Raw genomic sequence first — 18,149 nt, 5'->3', positions numbered from 1 at the left:
TTACTGTCTGAGCGGATGGTACTCTCTGGGCGGATGTTACTCTCTGGGCAGATGTTACTCTCTGAGCGGACGGTACTCTCTGAGCGGACGTTACTCTCTGAGCGGACGTTACTCTCTGATCGGACGTTACTCTCTGATCGGATGATCCTCTCTGAGCGGATGGTACTCTCTGGGCGGATGTTACTCTCTGGGCGGATGTTACTCTCTGGGAGGATGTTACTCTCTGGGAGGATGTTACTCTCTCGGCGGATGTTACTCTCTGGGAGGATGTTACTCTCTGGGAGGATGTTACTCTCTGAGCGGATGGTACTCTCTGAGCGGATGTTACTCTCTGAGCGGATGTTACTCTCTGAGCGGATGTTACTCTCTGGGCGGATGTTACTCTCTGGGCGGATGTTACTCTCTGGGCGGATGTTACTCTCGGAGCGGATGTTACTCTCTGGGCGGATGTTACTCTCTGGGCGGATGTTACTCTCTGGGCGGATGTTACTTCTGAGCGGATGTTACTCTCTGGGCGGATGTTACTCTCTGGGCGGATGTTATTCTCTGGGCGGATGTTACTCTCTGAGCGGATGTTACTCTCTGAGCGGATGTTACTCTCTGAGCGGATGTTACTCTCTGGGCGGCTGTTACTCTCTGAGCGGATGTTACTCTCTGAGCGGATGTTACTCTCTGGGCGGATGGTACTCTCTGGGCGGATGTTACTCTCTGAGCGGATGTTACTCTCTGAGCGGATGTTACTCTCTGGGCGGATGTTACTCTCTGGGCGGATGTTACTCTCTGAGCGGATGTTACTCTCTGAGCGGCTGTTACTCTGTGCGGATGTTACTCTCTGGGCGGATGTTACTCTCTGGGCGGATGGTACTCTCTGGGCGGATGTTACTCTCTGAGCGGATGTTACTCTCTGAGCGGATGTTACTCTCTGTGCGGATGTTACTCTCTGGGCGGCTGTTACTCTCTGAGCGGATGTTACTCTCTGAGCGGATGTTACTCTCTGGGCGGATGGTACTCTCTGGGCGGATGTTACTCTCTGAGCGGATGTTACTCTCTGAGCGGATGTTACTCTCTGGGCGAATGTTACTCTCTGGGAAGATGTTACTCTCTGGGCGGATGTTACTCTCTGAGCGGATGTTACTCTCTGAGCGGATGTTACTGTCTGAGCGGATGTTACACTCTGAGCGGATGGTACTCTCTGAGCGGATGTTACTCTCTGAGCGGATGTTACTCTCTGGGCGGATGTTACTCTCTGGGCGGATGGTACTCTCTGAGCGGATGTTACTCTCTGAGCGGATGTTACTCTCTGGGCGGATGTTACTCTCTGGGCGGATGTTACTCTCTGAGCGGATGTTACTCTCTGGGCGAATGTTATTCTCTGGGCGGATGTTACTCTCTGAGCGGATGTTACTCTCTGAGCGGATGTTACTCTCTGAGCGGATGTTACTCTCTGGGCGGCTCTTTCTCTCTGAGCGGATGTTACTCTCTGAGCGGATGTTACTCTCTGAGCGGATGTTACTCTCTGGGCGGATGTTACTCTCTGGGCGGATGTTACTCTCTGAGCGGATGTTACTCTCTGGGCGGATGTTACTCTCTGAGCGGATGTTACTCTCTGGGCGGATGTTACTCTCTGGGCGGATGTTACTCTCTGGGCGGATGTTTCTCTCTGGGCGGATGTTACTCTCTGGGCGGATGTTACTCTCTGGGAAGATGTTACTGTCTGGGAGGATGTTACTCTCTGAGCGGATGGTACTCTCTGGGCGGATGTTACTCTCTGAGCGGATGTTACTCTCTGGGCGGATGTTACTCTCTGGGCGGATGTTACTCTCTGAGCGGATGTTACTCTCTGGGCGGATGTTACTCTCTGGGCGGATGTTACTCTCTGGGCGGATGGTACTCTCTGAGCGGATGTTACTCTCAGAGCGGATGTTACTCTCTGAGCGGATGTTACTCTCTGAGCGGATGTTACTCTCTGAGCGGATGTTACTCTCTGAGCGGATGTTACTCTCTGGGCGGATGTTACTCTCTGAGCGGATGTTACTCTCTGAGCGGATGTTACTCTCTGGTCGCATGTTACTCTCTGAGCGGATGTTACTCTCTGGGCGAATGTAACTCTCTGAGCGGATGTTACTCTCTGGGCAAATGTTATTCTTTGAGCGGATGGTACTCTCTGGTCACATGTTACTCTCTGAGCGGATGTTACTCTCTGGCGAATGTAACTCTCTGAGCGGATGTTACTCTCTGGGCGGATGTTACTCTCTGCGCGGATGTTACTCTCTGGGAAGATGTTACTCTCTGAGCGGATGTTACTCTCTGTGCGGATGTTTCTCTCTGGGCGGATGTTACTCTCTGGGCGGATGTTACTCTCTGAGCGGATGTTACTCTCTGAGCGGATGTTACTCTCTGGGCGGATGTTACTCTCTGAGCGGATGGTACTCTCTGAGCGGATGTTACTCTCTGGGCGGATGTTACTCTCTGGGCGGATGTTACTCTCTGAGCGGATGTTACTCTCTGGGCGGTTGGTACTCTCTGGGCGGATGGTACTCTCTGGGCGGATGTTACTCTCTGGGCGGATGTTACTCTCTGGGCGGATGTTACTCTCTGGGCGGATGTTACTCTCTGGGCGGATGTTACTCTCTGAGCGGATGTTACTCTCTTGGCGGATGTTACTCTCTGGGCGGATGTTACTCTCTGGGCGGATGTTACTCTCTGGGCGGATGTTACTCTCTGGGCGGATGTTAGTCTCTGAGCGGATGTTACTCTCTGAGCGGATGTTACTCTCTGGGCGGATGTTACTCTCTGAGCGGATGTTACTCTGAGCGGATGTTACTCTCTGAGCGGATGTTACTCTCTGAGCGGATGTTACTCTCTGAGCGGATGTTACTCACTGGGCGGATGTTACTCTCTGGGAGGATGTTACTCTCTGGGCGGATGTTACTCTCTGAGCGGATGGTACTCTCTGGGCGGATGTTACTCTCTGGGCGGATGTTACTCTCTGGGCGGATGTTACTCTCTGAGCGGATGTTACTCTCTGGGCGGATGGTACTCTCTGAGCGGATGTTACTCTCAGAGCGGATGTTACTCTCTGAGCGGATGTTACTCTCTGAGCGGATGTTACTCTCTGAGCGGATGTTACTCTCTGGGCGGATGTTACTCTCTGAGCGGATGTTACTCTCTGAGCGGATGTTACTCTCTGGTCGCATGTTACTCTCTGAGCGGATGTTACTCTCTGGGCGAATGTAACTCTCTGAGCGGATGTTACTCTCTGGGCAAATGTTACTCTCTGAGCGGATGGTACTCTCTGGTCACATGTTACTCTCTGAGCGGATGTTACTCTCTGGCGAATGTAACTCTCTGAGCGGATGTTACTCTCTGGGCGGATGTTACTCTCTGCGCGGATGTTACTCTCTGGGAAGATGTTACTCTCTGAGCGGATGTTACTCTCTGTGCGGATGTTTCTCTCTGGGCGGATGTTACTCTCTGGGCGGATGTTACTCTCTGAGCGGATGTTACTCTCTGAGCGGATGTTACTCTCTGGGCGGATGTTACTCTCTGAGCGGATGGTACTCTCTGAGCAGATGTTACTCTCTGGGCGGATGTTACTCTCTGGGCGGATGTTACTCTCTGAGCGGATGTTACTCTCTGGGCGGATGGTACTCTCTGGGCGGATGGTACTCTCTGGGCGGATGTTACTCTCTGGGCGGATGTTACTCTCTGGGCGGATGTTACTCTCTGGGCGGATGTTACTCTCTGAGCGGATGTTACTCTCTGAGCGGATGTTACTCTCTGGGCGGATGTTACTCTCTGGGCGGATGTTACTCTCTGGGCGGATGTTACTCTCTGGGCGGATGTTACTCTCTGGGCGGATGTTACTCTCTGGGCGGATGTTAGTCTCTGAGCGGATGTTACTCTCTGAGCGGATGTTACTCTCTGGGCGGATGTTACTCTCTGAGCGGATGTTACTCTCTGAGCGGATGTTACTCTCTGAGCGGATGTTACTCTCTGAGCGGATGTTACTCTCTGAGCGGATGTTACTCTCTGGGCGGATGTTACTCTCTGGGAGGATGTTACTCTCTGGGCGGATGTTACTCTCTGAGCGGATGGTACTCTCTGGGCGGATGTTACTCTCTGGGCGGATGTTACTCTCTGGGCGGATGTTACTCTCTGAGCGGATGTTACTCTCTGGGCGGATGGTACTCTCTGAGCGGACGTTACTCTCTGAGCGGACGTTACTCTCTGAGCGGATGTTACTCTCTGGGCGGACGTTACTCTCTGGGCGGACGTTACTCTCTGAGCGGACGTTACTCTCTGAGCGGATGTTACTCTCTGGGCGGATGTTACTCTCTGGGCGGATGTTACTCTCTGAGCGGACGTTACTCTCTGGGCGGACGTTACTCTCTGAGCGGACGTTACTCTCTGAGCGGACGTTACTCTCTGAGCGGACGTTACTCTCTGAGCGGACGTTACTCTCTGAGCGGACGTTACTCTCTGAGCGGACATTACTCTCTGGGCCGATCTTACTCTCTGGGCGGATGTTACTCTCTGAGCGGATGTTACTCTCTGAGCGGATGTTACTCTCTGAGCGGATGTTACTGTCTGAGCGGATGTTACACTCTGAGCGGATGGTACTCTCTGAGCGGATGTTACTCTCTGAGCGGATGTTACTCTCTGAGCGGATGTTAGTCTCTGAGCGGATGTTACTCTCTGAGCGGATGTTACTCTCTGAGCGGATGTTACTCTCTGGGCGGATGTTACTCTCTGGGCGGATGTTACTCTCTGAGCGGATGTTACTCTCTGAGCGGATGTTACTCTCTGAGCGGATGTTACTCTCTGGGCGGATGTTACTCTCTGGGAGGATGTTACTCTCTGAGCGTATGTTACTCTCTGAGCGGATGTTACTCTCTGGGCGGATGTTACTCTCTGGGCGGATGTTACTTCTGAGCGGATGTTACTTTCTGAGCGGATGTTACTCTCTGAGCGGATGTTACACTCTGGGCGGATGTTACTCTCTGGGCGGATGTTACTCTCTGGGCGGATGTTACTCTCTGAGCGGATGTTACTCTCTGAGCGGATGTTACTCTCTGGGCGGATGTTACTCTCTGGGCGGATGTTACTCTCTGGGCGGATGGTACTCTCTGAGCGGATGTTACTCTCTGAGCGGATGTTACTCTCTGAGCGGATGTTACTCTCTGAGCGGATGTTACTCTCTGAGCGGATGGTACTCTCTGGGAAGATGTTACTCTCTGGGTGGATGTTACTCTCTGGGCGGATGTTACTCTCTGGGAGGATGGTACTCTCTGGGCAGATGGTACTCTCTGAGCGGATGTTACTCTCTGAGCGGATGTTACTCTCTGAGCGGATGTTACTCTCTGAGCCAATGTTACTCTCTGAGCGGATGGTACTCTCTGGGAAGATGTTACTCTCTGAGCGGATGTTACTCTCTGAGCGGATGTTACTGTCTGAGCGGATGTTACACTCTGAGCGGATGGTACTCTCTGAGCGGATGTTACTCTCTGAGCGGATGTTACTCTCTGAGCGGATGTTAGTCTCTGAGCGGATGTTACTCTCTGAGCGGATGTTACTCTCTGGGCGGATGTTACTCTCTGAGCGGATGTTACTCTCTGGGCGGATGTTACTCTCTGAGCGAATGTTACTCTCTGAGCGGATGTTACTCTCTGGGCGGATGTTACTCTCTGGGCGGATGTTACTCTCTGGGCGGATGGTACTCTCTGAGCGGATGTTACTCTCTGAGCGGATGTTACTCTCTGAGCGGATGTTCCTCTCTGAGCGGATGGTACTCTCTGGGAAGATGTTACTCTCTGGGTGGATGTTACTCTCTGGGCGGATGTTACTCTCTGGGAGGATGGTACTCTGGGCGGATGGTACTCTCTGAGCGGATGTTACTCTCTGAGCGGATGTTACTCTCTGAGCGGATGTTACTCTCTGAGCGGATGTTACTCTCTGAGCGGATGTTACTCTCTGAGCGGATGGTACTCTCTGGGAAGATGTTACTCTCTGGGTGGATGTTACTCTCTGGGCGGATGTTACTCTCTGGGAGGATGGTACTCTCTGGGAGGATGGTACTCTCTGGGAGGATGGTACTCTCTGAGCGGATGTTACTCTCTGAGCGGATGTTACTCTCTGAGCGGATGTTACTCTCTGAGCGGATGTTACTCTCTGAGCGGATGGTCCTCTCTGGGAAGATGTTACTCTCTGGGCGGATGTTACTCTCTGGGAAGATGTTACTGTCTGGGAGGATGTTACTCTCTGGGCGGATGTTACTCTCTGGGCGGATGTTACTCTCTGGGAAGATGTTACTCTCGGGGCGGATGGTACTCTCTGGGCGGATGTTACTCTGAGCGGATGTTACTCTCTGGGCGGATGTTACTCTCTGGGAAGATGTTACTGTCTGGGAGGATGTTCCTCTCTGGGCGAATGTAACTCTCTGAGCGGATGTTACTGTCTGGGAGGATGTTACTCTCTGGGCGAATGTAACTCTCTGAGCGGATGTTACTCTCTGGGCGGATGTTACTCTCTGAGCGGATGTTACTCTCTGAGCGGATGGTACTCTCTGAGCGGATGTTACTCTCTGAGCGGAAGTTACTCTCTGGGCGGATGTTACTCTCTGGGCGGATGTTACTCTCTGGGCGGATGTTACTCTCTGAGCGGACGGTACTCTCTGAGCGGACGTTACTCTCTGAGCGGATGTTACTCTCTGAGCGGATGTTACTCTCTGAGCGGATGTTACTCTCTGAGCGGATGTTACTCTCTGAGCGGATGTTACTCTCTGAGCGGATGTTACTCTCTGTGCGGATGTTACTCTCTGGGCGGATGTTACTCTCTGGGCGGATGTTACTCTCTGAGCGGATGTTACTCTCTGAGCGGATGTTACTCTCTGGGCGGATGTTACTCTCTGGGAGGATGTTACTCTCTGAGCGTATGTTAGTCTCTGAGCGGATGTTACTCTCTGGGCGGATGTTACTCTCTGGGCGGATGTTACTTCTGAGCGGATGTTACTCTCTGAGCGGATGTTACTCTCTGAGCGGATGTTACTCTCTGGGCGGATGTTACTCTCTGGGCGGATGTTACTCTCTGAGCGGATGTTACTCTCTGAGCGGATGTTACTCTCTGGGCGGATGTTACTCTCTGGGCGGATGTTACTCTCTGGGCGGATGGTACTCTCTGAGCGGATGTTACTCTCTGAGCGGATGTTACTCTCTGAGCGGATGTTACTCTCTGAGCGGATGTTACTCTCTGAGCGGATGTTACTCTCTGAGCGGATGGTACTCTCTGGGAAGATGTTACTCTCTGGGTGGATGTTACTCTCTGGGCGGATGTTACTCTCTGGGAGGATGGTACTCTCTGGGCGGATGGTACTCTCTGAGCGGATGTTACTCTCTGAGCGGATGTTACTCTCTGAGCGGATGTTACTCTCTGAGCGGATGTTACTCTCTGAGCGGAGGTTACTCTCTGAGCGGATGGTACTCTCTGGGAAGATGTTACTCTCTGGGAGGATGGTACTCTCTGGGAGGATGGTACTCTCTGGGAGGATGGTACTCTCTGAGCGGATGTTACTCTCTGAGCGGATGTTACTCTCTGAGCGGATGTTACTCTCTGAGCGGATGGTACTCTCTGGGAAGATGTTACTCTCTGGGCGGATGTTACTCTCTGGGAAGATGTTACTGTCTGGGAGGATGTTACTCTCTGGGCGAATGTAACTCTCTGAGCGGATGTTACTCTCTGGGCGGATGTTACTCTCTGGGCGGATGTTACTCTCTGGGAAGATGTTACTGTCTGGGAGGATGTTACTCTCTGGCGAATGTAACTCTCTGAGCGGATGTTACTCTCTGGGCGGATGTTACTCTCTGAGCGGATGTTACTCTCTGAGCGGATGGTACTCTCTGAGCGGATGTTACTCTCTGAGCGGATGGTACTCTCTGAGCGGATGGTACTCTCTGAGCGGATGGTACTCTCTGAGCAGATGTTACTCTCTGGGCGGATGTTACTCTCTGGGCGGATGTTACTCTCTGAGCGGATGTTACTCTCTGAGCGGATGTTACTCTCTGAGCGGATGTTACTGTCTGAGCGGATGTTACACTCTGAGCGGATGGTACTCTCTGAGCGGATGGTACTCTCTGAGCGGATGTTACTCTCTGAGCGGATGTTAGTCTCTGAGCGGATGTTACTCTCTGAGCGGATGTTACTCTCTGAGCGGATGTTACTCTCTGGGCGGATGTTACTCTCTGGGCGGATGTTACTCTCTGAGCGGATGTTACTCTCTGAGCGGATGTTACTCTCTGAGCGGATGTTACTCTCTGGGCGGATGTTACTCTCTGGGAGGATGTTACTCTCTGAGCGTATGTTACTCTCTGAGCGGATGTTACTCTCTGGGCGGATGTTACTCTCTGGGCGGATGTTACTTCTGAGCGGATGTTACTCTCTGAGCGGATGTTACTCTCTGAGCGGATGTTACTCTCTGGGCGGATGTTACTCTCTGGGCGGATGTTACTCTCTGGGCGGATGTTACTCTCTGAGCGGATGTTACTCTCTGAGCGGATGTTACTCTCTGGGCGGATGTTACTCTCTGGGCGGATGTTACTCTCTGGGCGGATGGTACTCTCTGAGCGGATGTTACTCTCTGAGCGGATGTTACTCTCTGAGCGGATGTTACTCTCTGAGCGGATGTTACTCTCTGAGCGGATGGTACTCTCTGGGAAGATGTTACTCTCTGGGTGGATGTTACTCTCTGGGCGGATGTTACTCTCTGGGAGGATGGTACTCTCTGGGCAGATGGTACTCTCTGAGCGGATGTTTCTCTCTGAGCGGATGTTACTCTCTGAGCGGATGTTACTCTCTGAGCCAATGTTACTCTCTGAGCGGATGGTACTCTCTGGGAAGATGTTACTCTCTGAGCGGATGTTACTCTCTGAGCGGATGTTACTGTCTGAGCGGATGTTACACTCTGAGCGGATGGTACTCTCTGAGCGGATGTTACTCTCTGAGCGGATGTTACTCTCTGAGCGGATGTTAGTCTCTGAGCGGATGTTACTCTCTGAGCGGATGTTACTCTCTGAGCGGATGTTACTCTCTGAGCGGATGTTACTCTCTGGGCGGATGTTACTCTCTGGGCGGATGTTACTCTCTGAGCGGATGTTACTCTCTGAGCGGATGTTACTCTCTGAGCGGATGTTACTCTCTGGGCGGATGTTACTCTCTGGGAGGATGTTACTCTCTGAGCGTATGTTACTCTCTGAGCGGATGTTACTCTCTGGGCGGATGTTACTCTCTGGGCGGATGTTACTTCTGAGCGGATGTTACTCTCTGAGCGGATGTTACTCTCTGAGCGGATGTTACTCTCTGGGCGGATGTTACTCTCTGAGCGGATGTTACTCTCTGGGCGGATGTTACTCTCTGAGCGGATGTTACTCTCTGAGCGGATGTTACTCTCTGGGCGGATGTTACTCTCTGGGCGGATGTTACCCTCTGGGCGGATGGTACTCTCTGAGCGGATGTTACTCTCTGAGCGGATGTTACTCTCTGAGCGGATGTTACTCTCTGAGCGGATGTTCCTCTCTGAGCGGATGGTACTCTCTGGGAAGATGTTACTCTCTGGGTGGATGTTACTCTCTGGGCGGATGTTACTCTCTGGGAGGATGGTTACTCTCTGGGCGGATGGTACTCTCTGAGCGGATGTTACTCTCTGAGCGGATGTTACTCTCTGAGCGGATGTTACTCTCTGAGCGGATGTTACTCTCTGAGCGGATGTTACTCTCTGAGCGGATGGTACTCTCTGGGAAGATGTTACTCTCTGGTGATGTTACTCTCTGGGCGGATGTTACTCTCTGGGAGGATGGTACTCTCTGGGAGGATGGTACTCTCTGGGAGGATGGTACTCTCTGAGCGGATGTTACTCTCTGAGCGGATGTTACTCTCTGAGCGGATGTTACTCTCTGAGCGGATGTTACTCTCTGAGCGGATGGTCCTCTCTGGGAAGATGTTACTCTCTGGGCGGATGTTACTCTCTGGGAAGATGTTACTGTCTGGGAGGATGTTACTCTCTGGGCGGATGTTACTCTCTGGGCGGATGTTACTCTCTGGGAAGATGTTACTCTCGGGCGGTTGGTACTCTCTGGGCGGATGTTACTCTGAGCGGATGTTACTCTCTGGGCGGATGTTACTCTCTGGGAAGATGTTACTGTCTGGGAGGATGTTCCTCTCTGGGCGAATGTAACTCTCTGAGCGGATGTTACTGTCTGGGAGGATGTTACTCTCTGGGCGAATGTAACTCTCTGAGCGGATGTTACTCTCTGGGCGGATGTTACTCTCTGAGCGGATGTTACTCTCTGAGCGGATGGTACTCTCTGAGCGGATGGTACTCTCTGAGCGGATGTTACTCTCTGAGCGGAAGTTACTCTCTGGGCGGATGTTACTCTCTGGGCGGATGTTACTCTCTGGGCGGATGTTACTCTCTGAGCGGACGGTACTCTCTGAGCGGACGTTACTCTCTGAGCGGATGTTACTCTCTGAGCGGATGTTACTCTCTGAGCGGATGTTACTCTCTGAGCGGATGTTACTCTCTGAGCGGATGTTACTCTCTGAGCGGATGTTACTCTCTGTGCGGATGTTACTCTCTGGGCGGATGTTACTCTCTGGGCGGATGTTACTCTCTGAGCGGATGTTACTCTCTGAGCGGATGTTACTCTCTGGGCGGATGTTAATCTCTGGGAGGATGTTACTCTCTGAGCGTATGTTAGTCTCTGAGCGGATGTTACTCTCTGGGCGGATGTTACTCTCTGGGCGGATGTTACTTCTGAGCGGATGTTACTCTCTGAGCGGATGTTACTCTCTGAGCGGATGTTACTCTCTGGGCGGATGTTACTCTCTGGGCGGATGTTACTCTCTGGGCGGATGGTACTCTCTGAGCGGATGTTACTCTCTGAGCGGATGTTACTCTCTGAGCGTATGTTAGTCTCTGAGCGGATGTTACTCTCTGGGCGGATGTTACTCTCTGGGCGGATGTTACTTCTGAGCGGATGTTACTCTCTGAGCGGATGTTACTCTCTGAGCGGATGTTACTCTCTGGGCGGATGTTACTCTCTGGGCGGATGTTACTCTCTGAGCGGATGTTACTCTCTGAGCGGATGTTACTCTCTGGGCGGATGTTACTCTCTGGGCGGATGTTACTCTCTGGGCGGATGGTACTCTCTGAGCGGATGTTACTCTCTGAGCGGATGTTACTCTCTGAGCGGATGTTACTCTCTGAGCGGATGTTACTCTCTGAGCGGATGTTACTCTCTGAGCGGATGGTACTCTCTGGGAAGATGTTACTCTCTGGGTGGATGTTACTCTCTGGGCGGATGTTACTCTCTGGGAGGATGGTACTCTCTGGGCGGATGGTACTCTCTGAGCGGATGTTACTCTCTGAGCGGATGTTACTCTCTGAGCGGATGTTACTCTCTGAGCGGATGTTACTCTCTGAGCGGAGGTTACTCTCTGAGCGGATGGTACTCTCTGGGAAGATGTTACTCTCTGGGAGGATGGTACTCTCTGGGAGGATGGTACTCTCTGGAGGATGGTACTCTCTGAGCGGATGTTACTCTCTGAGCGGATGTTACTCTCTGAGCGGATGTTACTCTCTGAGCGGATGGTACTCTCTGGGAAGATGTTACTCTCTGGGCGGATGTTACTCTCTGGGAAGATGTTACTGTCTGGGAGGATGTTACTCTCTGGGCGAATGTAACTCTCTGAGCGGATGTTACTCTCTGGGCGGATGTTACTCTCTGGGCGGATGTTACTCTCTGGGAAGATGTTACTGTCTGGGAGGATGTTACTCTCTGGCGAATGTAACTCTCTGAGCGGATGTTACTCTCTGGGCGGATGTTACTCTCTGAGCGGATGTTACTCTCTGAGCGGATGGTACTCTCTGAGCGGATGTTACTCTCTGAGCGGATGGTACTCTCTGAGCGGATGGTACTCTCTGAGCGGATGGTACTCTCTGAGCGGATGTTACTCTCTGAGCGTAAGTTACTCTCTGGGCGGATGTTACTCTCTGGGCGGATGTTACTCTCTGGGCGGATGTTACTCTCTGGGCGGATGTTACTCTCTGGGCGGATGTTACTCTCTGAGCGGACGGTACTCTCTGAGCGGACGTTACTCTCTGACCGGACGTCACTCTCTGATCGGACGTTACTCTCTGATCGGACGTTACTCTCTGGGCGGATGGTACTCTCTGGGCGGATGTTACTCTCTGGGCGGATGTTACTCTCTGGGTGGATGTTACTCTCTGAGCGGATGTTACTCTCTGGGCGGATGTTACTCTCTGGGCGGATGTTACTCTCTGGGCGGATGTTACTCTCTGGGCGGATGTTACTCTCTGGGCGGATGTTACTCTCTGAGCGGATGTTACTCTCTGGGCGGATGTTACTCTCTGGGCGGATGTTACTCTCTGAGCGGATGTTACTCTCTGGGCGGATGTTACTCTCTGGGCGGATGTTACTCTCTGGGCGGATGTTACTCTCTGGGCGGATGTTACTCTCTGGGCGGATGTTACTCTCTGGGCGGATGTTACTCTCTGAGCGGATGTTACTCTCTGAGCAGATGTTACTCTCTGGGCGGATGTTACTCTCTGGGCGGATGTTACTCTCTGGGCGGATGTTACTCTCTGGGCGGATGTTACTCTCTGGGCGGATGTTACTCTGGGATGTTCAAAACACAGATAAGTAGCAGCTTACTTCTCACAGAGGGCTGTGGATCTACAGAACTCACTGCTGGGAGGTGGGGGAGGTGGGCGTTACGCGCCCAGGGGGGCTGGGGGTGATGTGGGGGGGCGGGCAGGGTGGGGGGAGGGTTATGTGCCAGGGCGGGCGTTACATCCTCAGGGTGAAAATTGTGGTTTTCCTCCTGCAGCATGAAGAGAGCATCGTCTCTGAATTACCTCCATCTGGACCGCCGACCAAGCCTTCCAGGTGGGTTTCAGCTCACACCCTCCCTCCCCCCCTCCCTCCCCCTCCCTCCCCCCTCCCTCCCCTCCCTCCCCCCCTCCCCCCCCCTCCCCCCCTCCCCCCCCTCCCTCCCCCCCTCCTCCCCCCTCCCCCCCCCCCACCCCCCCCCCCCTCCCTCCCCCCCTCCCTCCCCCCTCTCCCCCTCTCCCCCCCTCCCTCCCCTCCCTCCCCCCCCCCCCCCTCCCTCCCCCCTCCCTCCCCCCTCCCACCCCCCACCCTCCCCCCTCCCTCCCCCCCACCCTCCCCCCCTCCCTCCCCCCTCCCTCCCCTCCCCCCCTCCCTCCTCCTCCCCCCTTCCCCCTCCCTCCCCTCCCTCCCCCCTCCCCCCCCTCCCCCCTACCTCCCCCCCTCCCTCCCTCCTCCCCTCCCTCCCTCCTCCCCTCCCTCCCTCCTCCTCCCTCCCTCCTCCCCCCCATCCCCCCTCCCTCCCCTCCCTCCCCCCTCTCCCCCCCCTCCTCCCCCCTCCCCCCCCTCCCCCCCCTCCCTCCCCCCTCCCCCCCCCTCCCCCCCTCCCTCCCCCCTCCCCCCCTCCCTCCCCTCCCCCCCTCCCTCCCCCCTCCCTCCCCCCCTTCCCCCCCCTCCCCCCTTCCCCCCCTCCCTCCCCCCCCTCCCCCCCTCCCTCCCCCCCCTCCCTCCCCTCCCCCTCCCTCCCCCTCCCTCCCCCTCCCTCCCCTCCCTCCCCTCCCTCCCCTCCCCTCTCCCTCCCCTCCCTCCCTCCCTCTCCCTCTCCTCCCCTCCCCTCTCCCTCTCCCTCCCTCCCTCTCCCTCTCCCTCCCCTCCCCTCTCCCTCTCCCTCCCCTCTCCCTCCCTCCCCCCTCCCTCCCTCCCCGCTCCCTCCCCCCTCCCTCCACCCCTCCCCTCCACCCCTCCCCACCCTCCCCCCTCCCTCCCTCCCTCCCCCTCCCACCCCCCCCTCGCCCTCCCCCTCCCTGCCTCCCCCTTCCCCCCATCCCTCCCTCGCCTGCCTCCCCCTTTCCCCCCACCGTCCCCACTCCCCTCCCCCCCACCCCCTCCCCCCCCACCCCCTCTCCTGCTGCCCCCCCAACCCCTCTCCCCTCCCTGCTGCCCCCCTCCCTCCCCCCCTCTCCCTCTCCCTCTCCCTCCCCCCTCCCCCTCTCCCTCCCCCCTCCCTCCCCCCCCCCTCCCCCCTCCCCCCCCTCCCTCCCCCCCTCCCTCCCCCCCTCCCTCCCCCCTCCCCCCCTCCCTCCCCCCCTCCCCCCTCCCTCCCTCCTCCCCTCCCTCCCTCCCTCCCCCCTCCCTCCCCCCCTCCCTCCCCCCCCCTCCCTCCCCCCCCCTCCCTCCCCCTCCCTCCCCCCCCCCTCCCTCCCTTCCCTCCCCCCTCCTTCCCCCTCCCTCCCCCCTCCTCTCCCCCCCTCCTTCCCCCCCTCCCCCCCTCCTCCCTCCCCCCTCCCTCCCTTCTTCCCTCCCCTCCCTCCCTTCTTCCCCCCTCTCCCTCCCTCCCCCTCCCTCCCCTCCCCTCCCTCCCCCCTCCCTCCCCTCCCTCCCCCCCCCTCCCTCCCTCCCCTCCCTCCCTCCCCCCCTCCCTCCCTCCCCCCCTCCCTCCCTCCCCCCCTCCCCCCCTCCCTCCCCCCCTCTCCCCCCCTTCCCCCTCCCTCCCCCCTCCCCCCCCCCCCCCCTTCCCCTCCCTCCCCTCCCTCCCCCCCTCCCCCCCCCCTTCCCCCTCCCTCCCCCCCTTCCTCCCTCCCCCCTCCCTCCCTCCCCCCCTCCCTCCCTCCCTCCCCTCCCTCCCCCCCCCCTCCCTCCCCTCCCTCCCCCCCCCTCCCTCCCCTCCCTCCCCCCCCCTCCCTCCCCTCCCTCCCCCCCTCCCTCCCCCCTCCCTCCCCTCCCTCCCCCCCCTCCCTCCCTCCTCCCCCCCCCTCCCCTCCCTCCCTCCCCCCTCCCCTCCCTCCCTCCCCCCTCCCCTCCCTCCCCCTCCCCTCCCTCCCTCCCCCCTCCCCTCCCTCCCTCCCCCTCCCCTCCCTCCCTCCCCCCTCCCCTCCCTCCCCTCCCTCCCTCCCCCCTCCCCTCCCTCCCTCCCTCCCTCCCCCCTCCCTCCCTCCCCCCTTCCCCCCATCCCTCCCTCGCCCCCCTTCCCCCCACCGCCCCCACACCCCTCCCCCCCACCCCCTCCCCCCCCCCACCCCCTCCCCCCCCACCCCCTCTCCTGCTGCCCCCCCCCCAACCCTCTCCCCTCCCCTGCCGCCCCCTCCCCCCCTGCTGCCCCCCCTCCCCCCCCCCCCGCTGCCCCCCCTCCCCCCCTCCGGCCCCCCTCCCCCCCCTCCGGCCCCCCCTCCCCCCCTGCTGCCCCCCTCCCCCCCCTGCTGCCCCCCCTCCCCCCTCCCTGCTGCCCCCCCTCCCCCCCTCCCCCCCCCTGCTGCCCCCCCTTCCCCCCCCTGCTGCCCCCCCCTCCCCACCCTCCGGCCCCCCCTCCCGCCCCCCACCCTCCCACCCCCCCTCCCCTCCCTCCCCCCCCCCCTGCTGCCCCCCCTCCCCCCCCCTGCTGCCCCCCCCTCCCCACCCTCCGGCCCCCCTCCCGCCCCCACCCTCCCACCCCCCCTCCCCTCCCTCCCTCCCTCCCCCCTCCCTCCCTCCCTCCCTCCCCCCCTTCCCCATCCCTCCCTCGCCCCCTCCCCCACCGCCCCCACTCCCCTCCCCCCCGCCCCCTCCCCCCCCACCCCCTCTCCTGCTGCCCCCCCAACCCCTCTCCCCTCCCCTGCTGCCCCCCTCCCCCCCTGCTGCCCCCCAACCCCTCTCCCCTCCCCTGCTGCTCCCCTCCCCCCCCTGCTGCCCCCCTCCCCCCCCTCCGGCCCCCCCTCCCCCCCCTCCGGCCCCCCTCCCCCCCTGCTGCCCCCCTCCCCCCCCCCCCTGCTGCCCCCCCTCCCCCCCCCTGCTGCCCCCCTCCCCCCCCCGCTGCCCCCCCTCCCCCCCCCTGCTGCCCCCCCTCCCCCCCCCTGCTGCCCCCCTCCCCCCCCTGCTGCCCCCCTCCCCCCCCCTGCTGCCCCCTCTCCGGCCCCCCCTCCCCCCTCCGGCCCCCCTCCCCCCCTGCTGCCCCCTCCCCCCCTGCTGCCCCCCCTCCCCCCCCTGCTGCTCCCCCTCCCCCCCCCTGCTGCCCCCCCTCCCCCCCCTCCGGCCCCCCTCCCCCCCCTGCTGCCCCCCCTCCCCCCCTGCTGCCACCCCTCCCCCGCTGCCCCCCCTCCCCCGCTGCCCCCCTCCCCCGCTGCCCCCCCTCCCCCCGCTGCCCCCCTCCCCCGCTGCCCCCCTCCCCCCGCTGCCCCCCTTCCCCGCTGCCCCCCCTCCCCGCTGCCCCCCCCCGCTTCCCCCGCTGCCCCCCCTCCCCCGCTGCCCCCCCTCCCCCCGCTGCCCCCCTCCCCCCGCTGCCCCCCCTCCCCCGCTGCCCCCCCTCCCCCCGCTGCCCCCCCTCCCCCCGCTGCCCCCCCCTCCCCCCGCTGCCCGTGTTTGAGTGGAGATGAACTGATTGTTTGATTGGTTTTGATGCAGGGATCAGGGAGTAACCTGGCTGATTCACGGGGTCTGAGTGCCAGTAACGTGGACTTATCGCATCACTCATCCCTTCTGGAGCAGATCTAGAGCCGCTGCGGGAGTGAGGAGTACCCGGTGTGACAGCGAGAGACTCAGAGCCAGCAACATCCTCATTTGCTGCAGCTTTCATTTCGCTTCTCCCCCAATACAGGTGGAGTTGAACTCTGTCCAATCCATGAACCTCGCCTGTGTACAGTCACCCTCCACACACACCCTCACTACACTCATATCTCAGCCGGTGTGTTTCTGTGGCCAGGGGTGAGCTGAGAGGGGTGGCTTTACCAATCTGCATCCCTCCAAACCCCCCAGCCCTGTCTGCCTGTACTGTCAGCAACCTGTACCCCTCCCCCAGTACTCTCTGCCTGTACCCTTCCCTCAGCTACCTCTGCCTGAACAGCAGCCTGTACCCCAGCTCTCTCAGCCTGTACCCCTCACCGAGCTCCCTCCGCCTTTACTGTTAGCAACCTGTACCCCAGCTCTCTCTGCCTGTACTGTCAGCAACCTGTACCCCTCCCCCAGCACTCTCTGCCTGTACCCTTCCCCCGGCTATCTTTGCCTGTACGATCAGCAGTCTGTACCCCAGCTCCCTCTGCCTTTACTGTCAGCAGCCTGTACCACAGCTCTCTCTGCTGGTACTGTCAGTTGCCTGCACCCTTTCCCCAGCCCTGCCTGCCTGTACCCCTCCCCAGCTCCCTCCGCCTGTACTATCAGCAGCCTGTACCCTAGCTCTCTGTGCCTGTCCCCCTCCCCAGCTCTCTCCGCCTGTACTGTCAGCAGCCTGTATCCCTCCCCAGCTCCCTCTGCCTGTACTGTCAGAAGCCTGTACTCCTCCCTCAGCCCTGTCTGCCTGTACTGTCAGAAGCCTGTAACCCTCCCCAGCTCCCTCCAACTGTACTATCAGCAGCTGTACCCTAGCTCTCTCTCCCTGTACCCCAGCTCCCTCCGCCTGTACCCTCCCCAGCTCTCTCTGCCTGTACTGTCAGCAGCCTGTACCCCAGCTCTCTCTGCCTGTACTGTCAGCCGTCTGTACCTCTTGCCGCATCCCATCTCCCTGTGGACTTCTCTGGTTAGGCTGGTCTGTTTTAAATTCCCCTGTTGTACTGGCGGAATCGGTTTTGAATCCACCTGCACAGTGAGGGTGTCAGTTTCAAATTCCTCTTTTAGTGAGAGTGTCAGTTTCACGTTCCCCAGCACAGTGAGGGGGCAGTTTCAAGTTCCCCGGGGCAGTGAGGGTGTCGGTTTCAAGTTCCCCGGGGCAGTGAGGGTGTCAGTTTCAAGTTGCCCGGGACAGTGAGGGTGTCGGTTTCGAATTCCCCTGAGGCAGAGAGTGTGTTGGTTTCTAGTTCCCCTGGGGCAGTGAGGGTGTTGGTTTCGAGTTCCCCTGGGGCATTGAGGGTGTCAGTTTTGAGTTCCCCTGATAGTGAGAGTGTCGGTTTCGAGTTCCCCAGCACAGTAAGTGTGACAGTTTCACGTTCCCCTGGGTCACTGAGGGATTCGGTTTCGAGTTCCCCTGGGGCAGTGAGGGAGTCGGTTTCGAGTTCCCCTGGGGCAGTGAGGGAGACGGTTTCGAGTTCCCCTGGGGCAGTGAGGGAAATCGGTTTCGAGTTCCCCTGG

General features: G+C 58.6%; 1 protein-coding gene across 1 annotated transcript in view; it reads left to right on the top strand.

The window, feature by feature from the left end:
• Positions 1-17,846, top strand: part of LOC144487332 (kinesin light chain 2-like) — an 89,304-nt gene extending 71,458 nt beyond the window's left edge. The window contains exons 6-7 of the mRNA XM_078205410.1: positions 12,901-12,959; positions 16,494-17,846. Of these exons, the coding sequence (XP_078061536.1) occupies positions 12,901-12,959; positions 16,494-16,507 (73 nt within the window). The 3' untranslated portion in view covers positions 16,508-17,846. The remainder of the gene's footprint in view (positions 1-12,900; positions 12,960-16,493) is intronic.
• Positions 17,847-18,149: the final 303 nt, after the last annotated feature.

This window comes from Mustelus asterias, unplaced genomic scaffold, assembly GCF_964213995.1.
Source record: "Mustelus asterias unplaced genomic scaffold, sMusAst1.hap1.1 HAP1_SCAFFOLD_737, whole genome shotgun sequence".
Lineage (NCBI taxonomy): Eukaryota > Metazoa > Chordata > Chondrichthyes > Carcharhiniformes > Triakidae > Mustelus > Mustelus asterias.
The sequence above is the reverse complement of the archived record's forward strand: the minus strand, read 5'-3'. Positions and strand labels throughout refer to the sequence as shown.